General features: G+C 36.0%; 1 protein-coding gene across 7 annotated transcripts in view; it reads left to right on the plus strand.

Moving 5' to 3' along the window:
- The window catches only part of ATP13A3 (ATPase 13A3), a 91,208-nt gene that overhangs the window by 24,336 nt on the left and 52,821 nt on the right, over window positions 1-14,051 (plus strand). For 6 of the 7 annotated variants that reach the window (XM_045502558.1, XM_045502557.1, XM_045502556.1 and 3 more), the window contains 8 exons: window positions 2,929-3,027; window positions 4,448-4,621; window positions 5,581-5,763; window positions 6,052-6,122; window positions 8,022-8,102; window positions 9,277-9,346; window positions 11,565-11,699; window positions 12,147-12,219. In XM_045502558.1, coding sequence (XP_045358514.1) covers window positions 2,977-3,027; window positions 4,448-4,621; window positions 5,581-5,763; window positions 6,052-6,122; window positions 8,022-8,102; window positions 9,277-9,346; window positions 11,565-11,699; window positions 12,147-12,219 — 838 coding nt within the window. In that variant the 5' untranslated portion in view covers window positions 2,929-2,976. The remainder of the gene's footprint in view (window positions 1-2,928; window positions 3,028-4,447; window positions 4,622-5,580; window positions 5,764-6,051; window positions 6,123-8,021; window positions 8,103-9,276; window positions 9,347-11,564; window positions 11,700-12,146; window positions 12,220-14,051) is intronic. The other variant, XM_045502560.1, reaches the window with a different exon arrangement.

Genomic DNA, 14,051 nt, shown 5'->3' on the forward strand with positions numbered 1-14,051 from the left:
CCCAGGCGCCCCTCTGGCTCCTTTTAATATATTTTTTTTAATCACTGCTTATGAGCAGTTTGATAGTGACATGCCTTGTTGTAATTATTCAGTGTTTATTTGCTTAGTATTAGTTGGACTTTTGGATCTGTAGGCTTATAATTTTTCATCTAATTTGGAAAAATTTTTGCCCTTATATCATTACATATTTTTGGTCTCTCCTACCTTACATGTGTATTAGGGCTTGAAGTTGTCTCATAACTTACTGATGTTGTTTTGTGCTTTTTTCTCTCTATTTTGTGTTCATTTTTCATTTTGGATATTTCTATTACTTTGTCTTCAGGTTCATTGATTTTTCTTTTGCAGCATTTAATCTGTTAATCCCATCTAGTAAATTTTTCATCTCCGATACTTTACTTTCTATCTTCTAGTCAGCTTGGTTCTTTTTTATATCTTTCATGTCTCTACTTAATGTGTTCAATCTTTCATTTTGCTTTTTGAACATAATGGACTAGAGTTACAGCAGCCACCTTATTGTTCTTGTCTTCCAGTTCTATTATTTGTGTCAGTTCTTGGTCTTTTTCTACTGATTGATTTTTCTTATTATGGTTTATATTTTTTTCTTTGCATACCTGTTAAGTTTTACCTGGATGTCGAATATTGTAACTTATTGGGACTAGATATTTTGTATTCTTATAAATCCCTTGAACTTTGTGAAGCTGTTAAATTATTTGGAAACACTTTATTCCTTTAGGTCTTAAGAGTTTTGTTAGGTAAGATCAGAGTAGCTTTTAGTTTAGGGCTAATTTGATCCCACTGCTGAAGCAACACCCCTCTGACTACTCTTCCTGATTCCTCGTGAGTAATGAGGTTTTCCACTGTGGTTGGTAGGAACAGGCACTCTTCTCAGCCCTGTGTGAACCCTGATAATTTTTTACTCTTAATCGTTTTGGATGGTGCTTTCCCTGGCCTCCAGTAGTTTCCTCACATCTACACTGATCGGTACTCAGCTTAAGACTTGAGGAGGACTGTCTTACAGATTTACATTGTTCGTTCTCTGTACAGATCTCTTCACTGATAATCTGCCCTGCAAACCTGCCTCACCCTCAGGGGATGCCTTTGATGCCTCCCCAACTCAGGGAGACTGTGGGCTCCCCCTGGGTTCCCTGCAGTATTGGACTATGCCTTACGCATTCAGTAACAATAGTTGATCTTTTCTGCAGGGAAAGAGGTTGGGCTTGCTCATTCTCCCAGTAGTCTATTAGCAGTAGGTTATGGCCCTCAAGAATAACTGCCACCTCAAGTCATATTGATGAATCAGTCTTACCATGGTGGAATGACTCCAGTAGTATGCTTCAAAGCTCTAACACTACCCTAGACTGAGAAGAAATTGTTACTAAATTGCCCACAGGGCTTTGTATGATAATGTGGCTTGTTTTGGAGATGTTGGGCCAGATACCTCTAAGACTTCATTTCCAAGATGGCAGAGTCTTTTTTGTGTATATTACATATTATCACGTATATATGTTACATATAACATTAATATATGTAACATAATTTATACATAATATATAGTATATTATGTATATATTATATATAGTGTATATAATGGTATATTATAACCGAAAGTTCTGTGTTATATTTCTGTAGAAATCCCACTCTAGTTAGCCCTGACTCCATCTCCTGGGCTAGCAGAAAGTACAGAAACTCTGAGTGCTCGTGCAGGAGGCATCAGTATTTTTTATTGGTCATTTTGTTGATGACATAAATCAAGAGATTTCATTACTCTTATTTTTACATATGGAATTTAAAATTCTCCTGTTTAATCCATATCATGTAAACATAAAGTAGCTGTTGCTATCTTAGCACAAAATCTTGCTTACATCATATTCAAGTATTTTTTGAGTGCTTGTCATGTGTCAGGCCTGTGTTTACACATTGAATAGATGAGTAGAGAAATGACATCTGGAATAGAGGTAATATTCCCACTGTGCTGTCCAGGGTTCAGCCTAGTCTAAAGCAGTGGCTATTTGGTCTCAGATATTTTTACAGTCTTGAAAATTAATAACTCTGAAGAGCTTCTGTTTATGTGAGTTATGTCTGCTGATACCATGTTAATTAAAACTGATATCTTTAATAATAACTTAATGAAACATGACCGTAATAAGCTTATTTCATATTAAGTAACATTTTTCTGAAAAATATTTATTTTCCAGAAACAAAGATCACAAGAAAACTGGCATTGTTTTACATTTTGCAAATCTCTTTAATGTGTGGCTGACTGTCTGATATTTGATATTAATATCCTTTCTCCATGCAGGGAAAAAATTTGTCAGTGAGCTCAATGAATTTTCTCCTAGACAGGCATCATAAGTAGTCAAATCATCAGAATATTGCCTAGTGGACTTGGACTCAGACTGAGGGAGTGATCTCCAATAGGGGTACAGCTGCCTGAGGAATTGACTCTTGGCCAGGGATTACCATTCATTTAATAGGTGCTTAATAAATATTTGTTGGATGATTAATAATCTTGGGGAGGTGTTGGGGTTGGTTTCACTGCTGATGCTTTACGTCTTCACTATACTTGAAGCAATAAATTGAGTTGGTGTGAAGTACTTTTAGCTGAAGATGGTTAAACTAGATTAGTGCTGTGAGTCTGGGGAATGGAAAGATTCTGTAGTGATTTCTTCTAGAACTTAATTGTTTTGTGCCATGGCTGTTGCTAGTATAAGTTAATTGATGAAATATGCCAGGTTTAGTGATAATATGTATCACGAGGACCAGCACACTATTGAAAATGTCATTAAAACCAGCTAGTACTTTAGTGAGTACTTAAATATCAGCTAAACTTTGATACACGTGTCATGACAAAAAATCTTACAGTATGAAGTTATATAGTCTGCTTAAGATACAGCAGAATCCCCAACATTTGGTTTTCCTTTCCGTCAGTTATCTTCAATTGTTCTGAAGCACAAGACCTCTCAAACCACCGTAGATATGGACAAAGAAGAAAGGAAGACTATCAACCAAGGTCAAGAAGATGAAATGGTAACCAATTTTTATAATTTACTTGTAAAGTGTGAAGAGTTTATCTCTGTAATTTATTATTCCAGGGAAGTAGAAAAGTACGTTAGAGAGAAGAAAAAAAACAATGCTAAATCAACCTGCTTTCCTCATCCTGAATGTGCTTTTGACTTGGGATTATGTAACATCTCTATTTGTTGGTTTTAGTATAATGCGTGTTTCACTTGTGGATTGTTAATACTAGAGAAGTATGCTTTTTTTATTTAGTAATTTAAGAAGCTACATTAGCTAATATATATAATCCCAAGTATAAGATTTCTAATTTTGATTTATAAAAAAGGCACTCTTAGGGTGCCTGGCTGGCTTAGTTAGTATAGCATATGACTCTTGATCTTGGGGTCCTGAGTTCAAGCCCCACATTGGGCATGGAGCCTACTTTAAAAAAAAAAAAAAAGGTTTAAAATCAGCTTAATAATAAAAAGCACTTTTCAACTCTTTGTGTGTGGCGGGGGGGGGGGGGGGGGGGGGGGAGATGGGATGGGATTAGGTTATCAGGTAAAATAAGACACTATTAAATGTGAATTTCAGATAAACCAAGGAATAAATTTTTCATATGAGCGTGTCCCAAATATTGCGTAGGGCAAACAAAAAAATTCATCAATTTTTTATTGAAATTTAAATTTAACTAGGCCCTCTGCATTTTCATTTGCTAAATTTGGCAGCCCTTGTTAATTATGGTGGTGAGGGGAGTAAACTAGAACAATTTAAATAATTTGGGTCAGGAGGTCAGATTGATCAGTCACAGCAGTATTGAGACAATTAGCTAATTATTTGGGAGAAACATAAAGTTAAAACCTGTATCTAAATGCAGTGTGGTGTTTTGGCTTATATCCTGGAACAGAAATAAGACAGTGGAAAAACTAGTGAAATTCTAATTAGAGACTAGTTTTAGTTAATTGTAATGGGTCAGTGTCAATCTCTTGATTTTGACAAATGTATCAAGTTAATGGGAAACTAGATGGAGGGTATACAGGAACTTTTAATGTTTTTGTAACTCTTCTGCAAATCTAAAATTATTACAAAATTAAAAGTTTATTTAAAGAAACCCTACCTTTTAGGGTGCCTGAGTGGCTCAGTCAATTGAGCGTCCAACTTTGGCTCAGGTCATGATCTCATGGTTCATGAGTTCAAGCCCCGCTTCAGGCTTGCTGCTGTCAGCGCAGAGCCTGCTTTGGATTCTCTGCACCACAGCCCCCCCCCCCCCCACCGCCCGTCCCCCCATCAAGCTTTCTCTCTCAAAAATAGATAAGGCATTAAAAAAAAAAAACAAAACCCTACCTTTTATGTGACAAAATAGTGAATATACATTTGGAAAACAAAGAACTTTGGCATTTTTCTCATACACCATGTGATATTTAATTGTGTGATCACTGTATCCTTGCAGGAGATATATGGCTATAATTTGTGTCGCTGGAAGCTTGCCATAGTTTCCCTAGGAGTGGTTTGCACTGGTGGCTTTCTCCTCCTCCTCCTCTACTGGATGCCCGAATGGCGGGTGAAGGCGACCTGTATTAGAGCTGCCATTAAAGACTGTGAAGTGGTGCTGCTGAGGACTACTGTAAGTCAACGTATTCACTTGTAGCTGATCATTTCAGGAGTGAAATAAACGCTTTTGTGTGTACTTCCTTCAGAACAATGTATGAGGAGAACATCACTGCTAGGATATAATCAGGAATACTAATCCTAAAAGCATTTGTGTTAGAAATGAGTTTTACCACAGTGATTAGAATGTGAAGGAATCCTAAAGATGATTATGCCAACCGCTTCCTTTTGTACTCCTTTCTTTTGTAGTTCTTGATGCACTGAGAGATTAAGATTAGATGCTTATCTGTCAGGGTCATCGGCCAGTTTAAGGGCTATGTCAGATCTGTTATTCACTAGGCCAGCTGCCTTTCTACTTTGTGATGTTGCTGCATCTAGGGTTTTGTTTGTTTGTTTTTGTTTTTGTTTTGTTTGGAAACATTTCATCAGAGGCTTTAATTTCTACTCTCAGTATGTTGATGAGTTCATTAAAAAATCACTCAAGATCTTTCAGGGGATATTGTATTAGTGAAATATATCGTAAAATGGTGAGCAATGGAAAGCACTTCATGTTGGAGTTTATACATCTTCATGAGCTGGTTTAATATTTAGTAGGAAGTGATGCTTTCTTAATTAGAGATGAGTAAATAATACGTAAAGAATGGGAATTTAAAAATATATTGAAAACTATGGGGCGCCTGGGTGGCTTGGTCGGTTAAGCGTCCGACTTTGGCTCAGGTCATGATCTCACGGTCCGTGAGTTCGAGCCCCGCGTTGGGCTTTGTGCTGACAGCTCAGAGCCTGGAGCCTGTTTCCAATTCTGTGTCTCCCTCTCTCTCTGCCCCTCCCCTGTTCATGCTCTGCCTCTCTCTATCTCAAAAATAAATAAACGTTAAAAAAAAAATTAAAAAAAAAAACTATATAGGCATTATAGGTATAGGTGTTATGTAATACATGGAATTGACTTTTTATCTTTATCCCTTTCTGTCTTATAAGGATGAATTCAGAATGTGGTTTTGTGCAAAAATCCGCTTTCTTTCTCTGGAAACTCACCCATTTTTGAGTCCAAAATCTATGACTAATAAAGTTGCAAATGGCCATGCTGTTCATTTTACTGAAAATTTGGCTACAGAGAATAGGCATGAGATGAGCAAATATTCACAAACTCAACCACAGCAGGTATGGTGATCTTAGTGTTAGAGTTTCTTTGAAAACCAGAATTACTACATTTTATTCTATCGCAGCCTATAATTTTGTGCTTGCAGTTATTTTTGTTTGGGATGAATATATATGCATATAAAATACTTATTACTATATATAACACAGTTTAGGTAATACTAGAAGAAGCAGATTGCATTTGCATGTGATCACTTTAATTTTAATACATAATAGATTTGTGTTAGTAAACTTAATGGTTAACAAGTGATGATAGTGCTTTTTGGTGTAACATTTATGTGTGTTCTACAGATTCGTTATTTTACCCACCACAGTGTAAAATACTTCTGGAATGATACCCTTCACAATTTTGATTTTTTAAAGTAAGTATTTTTCTTTTGTTTGGATTCTTTTACGAGTATCTTGAAAATGTTCTAGATGGAAAAGAATTCATTGTAGGGTTACAAAAATTGAAGAGGTATTTATTGCATAACTTTTATTCACTTATTAACTCCCTGGTGTTATTTGAATACTTGTTAACCATTTTAGGATAAATCCTACTTGCAACTTGTACCTTGGCAAAATTTACATAAAAGTTTGAAACAATATGATTCTCCAAATCCACTCTGAGTCTGAGTTCTTTTCTTTTTTTTTTTTAAATTTTTTTTTTTTTTTTCAACGTTTATTTATTTTTGGGACAGAGAGAGAGCATGAACGGGGGAGGGGCAGAGAGAGAGGGAGACACAGAATCGGAAACAGGCTCCAGGCTCCGAGCCATCAGCCCAGAGCCTGACGCGGGGCTCGAACTCACGGACCGCGAGATCGTGACCTGGCTGAAGTCGGAGGCTTAACCGACTGCACCACCCAGGCGCCCCCTGAGTTCTTTTCTTTTTGTGGGTTCATCTCAAAGTGAATTTTAGAGTACACTTTATAGTCCGTCAGAATATCTGAATTGTCATTTCCCAAACAGAAATTTAACTTTACTGTGTGGGTAAAGATTGAGACGTTGTCCAATGTGTTAAGCCTTGAATAGGACAAATTGGAGGAATCCCTTAAAATTTATTTTTTGTGGAGGCTTGAAGTTATGTTAAGTACTGAATTAATTAGGATTCTATTTTTATTGCTATTGTTAAAGTGATTATTATAAACACTCATTAAGTATCATTACTTGAGAGTGCTAAAGGAATTCTTAATATTAGCAATACAAAGAGAATCGCCTTATGAACATTTAAAGTATTCATGCCTGGATTTTTTTCCTCAGACACTAAAGAATTGGAATAATCTGGAATAGATTTGGGCATTTCTGCATGCCTAGTTCAGAAGACCATTTCTAGTTAAGAACTATTGCCTTACAGAACACTGCCAGTGAGCTGCCATTTTGTTTTTTTTGTTTTTTTTTAAAAAGACTTGGAGCTGATCCCTGCTGCTTTTGGAGAAGTCATCAACTTCAGTGGAAAAAAGTGTCAAACCTATTTGCCTGGTGGCATTTGCCAGCTGTAGAAGCTTCTGGAATTTAAGCATCCCAATGATAGCAGTTAATTAGGGAGCTTAATTTTTTTCTATCTGAAAAAAATGGAAAAGGATTGGAGATAAATGATGTGTAGGGTTCTCTTTGGAGTTCTTTGACTAGTATCTCAGTCAACATAAGCATAATTAAGACATTTGGGGGGAAAATTAGGTCTGTTGGTTGAATCCAGTTAGAATTGTTACAGATTTTGGACATTGACTGTGACTCATAAATTCTGTACTTCTCTCCCAGGTTTGTATTAGAACAGGGACAGATTTGGATTGATGCTTTTGTAGAAAAAAAATCAGTGAATAGGATTGTTAGCATGAAGCTTAAAAAATTGAAGAGGGAAAATTATATCTATATAATTTAATAATTAGAATTTAATTATTAAAAAGTAAAAAAAAATTAGTTTGGGATTCTCAAGTTAGTCATACTTTGCCTATAATTTTATTAGTTTAATTAATAGCTCTTACAGCTTTGGTACAGCCTTAAAGGATAATAATATTGTCATACAAACTTGAGTATTTAGAGCCATTTTATCATGTGATAGATACATTGGCTAATTTAGAATTTGCCACTTTTGAGACTTAGAACTTTCATTATTGGTTATCTTATGAATTTGAGATTTAAAATTCCCATTCATTATTTCAGTTTTTGTTAGGTTTCTATTTGTAAGGAAGTCACTTTAAAATCAGGAATATAGAAGAATAGGGCATTAAGACATTTGGATATTTTAAACTTTGTTTAAAGTAAAAACTTTGGATTTATTTAGGGGACTGGATGAAGGTGTTTCTTGTACGTCAATTTATGAAAAGCATAGTGCAGGACTGACAAAGGGGATGCATGCCTACAGGTAATTTTTATCCAACTAAAGTTAGATCTGTTATCAAAATTCCTAAATAAAGTAGTATGTATAGTCCACCCTCTTACCATATAGTTGTACATATTAATAGGTATTTAAACATTATAGACCTAGTAGTTGACAACTTACTGGTATTTAATTGAGTAAGACTGTCTCTCAGTTTAAGAATTATGAAAATGTTGAAACTGGAATTTTGAAGTTGGTATCCCTGAAAATATACCATATTTTACCCATTCTAAGATACATATTTTCAACATTTTAACATTTCTAAAGTGGGGATGTGTCATGCAGTGGGTGGAGTGTCATCCTTTACTTGACAAATGTTGTCAACATTTTTATCTTGATAGCACATAAAATGATGGGTATGTCTTACAATTGATAGCAGCTTAGATTTTCTGAAATGTATTGGGAATTGTAAGCAGGAGCTCAAAATTTACCACAATGAATATTTGTAAATTGGGATGCATAACCTTTTTTATCATGTTATTCTTTGTTGAAGTATAAGATTATACCAGTGTATTGCAAATTTAAAGATAAATGCTATTTTCAAATTAAATTAGCAGTTTTCTTATACTTCTGTAGCATGTTTTTTTCAGTAGAATATTGAAAAATTGATTCATTTAGACCCATACTTCATTAAAGGCAAGAATTAGTCTATCACATAGAAAGGACTAACAGGAGTTTAAGTGGAAGGATTTAAGCAACTTTTTAAAAGCATTTTTTAAAAAGTCAGATGTACAGTGTTTTGAAATAAACACTGTTAGTACAGTATTCTCATTAGAAAAATAGTATAGGACCCCTCAAATTTGTTTATTTAGTTTCTTGCAAAAATGAATTGCAATTCAAAATTGTTGAGGTGTATTGTGTTCAAGGATGAAAAAACATTTGCCGACATGGTTATTATAAACTAGTGGGAAAGATACTTGTCACACAAAAAGATCTGAGACAGAATGAAACAACAGTGTAGTTATCCAGTAGTGACTACTTCGATTTAAATACTGTAGGTAGAGAATTGAATTGTGGAAGACAAGTATGTGGAAACATGAATGTTGAAGTTCCAGATTTAAGAGCAATCTGTGGTTTGAGCTTTATCTAATGAAATGCTATCCCTAAATTATACTATTATTGTATAATGTGACACTATTATTATGTTTTCCTGTTGTAGAAAATTGCTTTATGGAGTAAATGAAATTACTGTGAAAGTGCCTTCTGTTTTTAAGCTTCTAATTAAGGAGGTAAGATAACATTTGTGATCAGTAGAGTTGTCAATTTGAAAAGAGCCATGATTTAAGTAATAAGATATTCTTGGTTTTCTGTTTCTTAATTTCTCTCTCACTAGCTCTCTTTCTTTTAACTTGGGAGGTAAAGGTAGTAACTTTGCTAGAGAAATAATTTGGGGGCATGAATTACCGTCTTATTACTTGTTTTGCTTTTTTTGTCTGTAAATTTTTTTCAGTCTCAGTGAGTTGCACATCTAAATCTTGACCTGTTTTATAGTTATATACACCATCTTTTCTCTTTTCTCCAATTTTTAGATGATTTATCATGTTTATTCTTCACATGATTATTTTGTGGTGCATTTTTGGGAACTAGACTTTGTACACTAACTTTGGAATACAAAACGTGACCTGTTGATTGACCATGAGGAGCTTGTACTTTATCCCAGGAGGGAAGTGTGTCAGTAGTTATTGTAGTGACTGCCCAGTTGTAAGTGCCATTGAAGAGAGGTGAATAAAGGTTATTCATGTAAAGGAAGGGAGCGTGGGATTTTGCCTGGCAGAGTTAGGCTCTTTAGTCTTCTTTTGATTTTTGGCTAAAAATCAGGGTTGGGTGATTACTTTTAATAGATACACAGATTGTTTTCCCTCAGTTCCTGAGAGCGACTGTATTTTGCTTTAGAACATAGCAGAGTGGGGCCCCTGGTGGCTCAGTTGGTTGAGCGTCCGACTTCGGCTCGGGTCATGATCTCGCAGTCTGTGGGTTTAAGCACCACATCAGGCTCTGTGCTGGCAGCCCGGAGCCTGGAGCCTGCTTTGGATTCTGTGTCTCCCTCTCTCTCTGCCCCTCCCCGACTCGTGCTATGTCTCTCTGTCTCAAAAATAAATAAACGTTAAAAAATTAAAAAAAAAAAAAAACATAGCAGAGTGTAGTGATTGGAGGAGTTAGAAAGCCTGGTTTATAATATGGTTTTGTCAGTAACTAGCTTTGCTCATTAGAAAATCTTTCTTCTCCTTTATCTATAAAATTGGAGTAAGTCCTTTCAAATTATCTCATGTAATTTTGAAGTAAAATGGGACTATATATGTGAAAGTGCTTTGAAAAGTTCACAAGCATCAATTTTAAGACATTTGGGGGAAGTTATTAATGAAATTGATAAAATACTATGATATTTGACTAAATGAAGGCTATTGCCAGGACTGCTTTATCTCTTTTTTTCATTCAGGTTTTATTTATTTACTTACTTATTTAAGGTTTATTTATCTACTTTGAGAGAGACAGAGACAGTGTGAGCAGGAAAAGGGCAGAGAGAGGGAGAGGGAGAGGGAGAGGGAGAGAGAGAGAGAGAGAGAGAGAGAGAGAATCCCAAGCAGGCTCTGCACCGTCAGCGCAGAGCCCAATGCAGGTCTTGAATTCATGAAAACAGTGAGATTATGACCTTAGCTGAATCCGAGTCGGACGCTTAACTGACTGAGCCACCCAGGCACCCCTTTTCATTCAGGTTTTAATCCTTAATTATTTCCTTAGAGAATACAAAATAGTATAAGTTTCTGTTTCCTATTTGTCTTCCCTTTAGTCTCCAGTGAACCTTTGACTTACAAGAAAATTGGTATTTGGAGTTCATAATAAGAAACACTTGTTCCTTTTAATTAAAAATTTTATATCCTTTAGTTGCCTAGTAATTATTGGAAGTAAATGTACTTTATTGTTGAAGCAGAATGAAGAATAGCTAAAGACACATTTTTGTCTGTTTCTGGCTGAATCTATATTTGGGTTTGATATGGGTCTAGATGGATGCAAATAACTTAAATTAAGCTTATTGAGGCAAACTCCAGTAGTTTAATGGTAAAAAAGTACTATGCTAACTCTTTGTGTTGTGTATGTTGCCCTGGGGTATTACAGAGCTTATCCTCTAAGTATCTTGTTGGTTCTTTCTTTTTTTTAAAATGTTTATTTTTGAGACAGAGTGCTAGTGGGGGAGGGGCAGAGAGAGAGAAAGGGAGACTAAGGATCCAAAGTGGGCTTTGTGCTGAGAGCAGTGAGCCTGATGTGGGGCTTAAACTCCTGAGCTGTGAGGCTGTGGAACTGTGAGGTCATGACCTGAGCTGAAGTCGGACACTTAATCAACTGAGCCATCCAGGCGTCCCTTGTTGGTTATTTCTTAAATGCAAAGGTGGAACATCTGTATGGTTATAAATACCTCATCCAATTTGACTTAAAAATCTTATTTTTTAGGTTCTCAACCCATTTTACATTTTCCAGCTGTTCAGTGTTATACTGTGGAGCACTGATGAATACTATTATTATGCTCTAGCCATTGTGATTATGTCTATAGTGTCAATTGTAAGCTCTCTATATTCCATTAGAAAGGTAAGTCCAGTTTATTATGGCTTTTACAACTGTGTTTGTATTTTGTAGTAACATGTAACGTGTAGAGTAGTACTTGGTACAAAGTAATACTCGATATAGTTATTCTTTTAGTTATATGTACTCCTTTCCCTCTCTTTTTGTGGTAGAGGAAGGCAGATGCTTTTTAAAGTTAGACTACCACCTGACTGTTTAGAGGCCATAGGGATCTATATGTGCTTATCACAGACTGAAATACTAGAGGGTTGATTCTCAGGACTGTCTCATTAAAATACTTCTTATTTTGTGTACAACTAATTGAATAATCTTTGAACCTTTTAGTCTTGACATTTTTAATGGCAGAGTAACATACATTTACCATATTAACTTATTTTATAACACCTTTGCTTTTAAATACCTTGAAGAGTGGGTTTATATTAGCTAATTTTCACGTCTTACCCTCTATTTTAGCAATATGTTATGTTGCATGACATGGTGGCAGCTCACAGTACTGTGAGAGTTTCAGTTTGCAGAGCGAATGGAGGTAAGTCCTTTAGGTAACACTTGGACACATAAATCAATAAAAGATACCCATTAAGCACTAATGACTGAGCAAGACAATGTATTATAAATAAAAAGAAGTGTTTGGATTTGTACTCCTCTCTGAGTTTGTATCAAATTCATTCACGTAAAATTGTATTTTTCTTTCTCTATTACTGTAACAGGTACTGTGATAGGCCCCGGAGATGCAGGGGTTACCAAGCTGGATATAGTCCTTGCCATCATTTAACTTCAGTCTAGTTGGAAAGGCAGATGATAAATAGTAACAATAAAGTGTGATAAATGCTATGATAAGGAGAGGTCAGGGAATTTAGATATTAGAGCTCATTTACTGTAGGTGTCAGGGACGGCTTCTTGGGAAAAGCATTTTTAAGTGGTTGAATTAGATAAGAGGTAGGTGAGAAGGTGGTATGATGGGAGTGAGAGAGGGAGAGAAGAGGGTTCTAAGTGCCCAACGTTCTGGAAATGAGAGGGAACTTGGTCATTGTAATAACTGAAGGAAATTCAGTGTGACCAGTGCAGCAACTAGATGATGGCAACTAGATGATGGATCTAAGGCATGTTAAGGAATTTGGCCTCATTCCAAAAGGCAATGTAAAGCCATCGAAGGGCTTAAAAGCAGGGGGGGCGTGATCTGATGTTTGCATTTTTGAAAAAATCATTTTGGCTGCTGTGTTCAGACGGGTTCAGAAGGGAGTGATATCAAAGACACGAAATGGATCAAGGTGAGGGTTGTGGAGATGGATAGAAATGAGATGGGACTGAAAGATACTTAAATGTGGGCATTGAAACAGATCTGATGATTCATTGGATACAAGGCGATAGAGTGGTGTCAAGCTTGAGGGGGTGGACATCGGTGCCACTTAAATAAGGAACACTGGAGGAGAAGCAGGTTTGTAAGGAAGGATAATGGTTTGGACATGTTAGTTTGTCTGATGTGAAGAGGTGTAAAGGAGATAAAGGAGAGGTGGCAGCCTAGCAGCACAGGCCTTGGAGGCAATATTCATTCTGATTGATTGAGAGTATCAAATCAGTTTCCATTCTCTTGGCTCAGTATACTAACTACATCCAAGCATAAACACAGCTTGGCCTGGCAGGTGCTTTCTTCCCTGTGCTTCCTGGTCACTTGTTGCTTTAGTCGGGAGTATCTGTCTTCTCTGTTGGTGTTCATCCTCTTTCTGCTCTGCTGCTGCTGAAGACACTGGGATGTTAGGACATTGCATTCAACTTGGATCTTCCTTATCTTATCCCCTTTGTAAACTCTAAGAGATCATTGCTAGTTTGTTTTCTGGTATACCTGAGAGGAGTAGAATTTCAAGTGGCATTAAAGCTTTGGAAGAATCAGGTTTATTATGCCTAGTATGTGCTTAGTATTATTACAAAGTTGTTTCCTCATGGCTTAGTAAAGTACTCTCCATTTTTCTTTAGAAAGGAAAAGAGTTTTCTTCCTACAGACCAACATCACAAACAGTAGTTTCTCTTCACCCGTCTTTGTTTACAAACTAGCATAACTCTCTCCTGAGCCTAGTGTTAAACCAGAGGGAGGGAAAGAATGAAAGGGAGTCTAAATGTAAGGCAGTCTTCTAGAAAAACCTCCTTTTACTTGGGAAGATCTTGTAAAAAAGCGTTTAGCTAACTTGAATAGTGTACAGATTTCTAAGGAAATAATGAACTAGGTAACATATTACAATGTTTATTTTGTAAATTTGTTTAAAATCTATCTAAAATGTTAGGACTACTTCAGGAATATTGAGAAGGCATTGAAATGTTGAGTAATAAATAGTGGCAGTGAGAAGAAGAATAGTGTAAAAAATG

The sequence above is a fragment of the Leopardus geoffroyi genome, chromosome C2, assembly GCF_018350155.1.
Source record: "Leopardus geoffroyi isolate Oge1 chromosome C2, O.geoffroyi_Oge1_pat1.0, whole genome shotgun sequence".
NCBI classification, from domain to species: Eukaryota; Metazoa; Chordata; class Mammalia; order Carnivora; family Felidae; genus Leopardus; species Leopardus geoffroyi.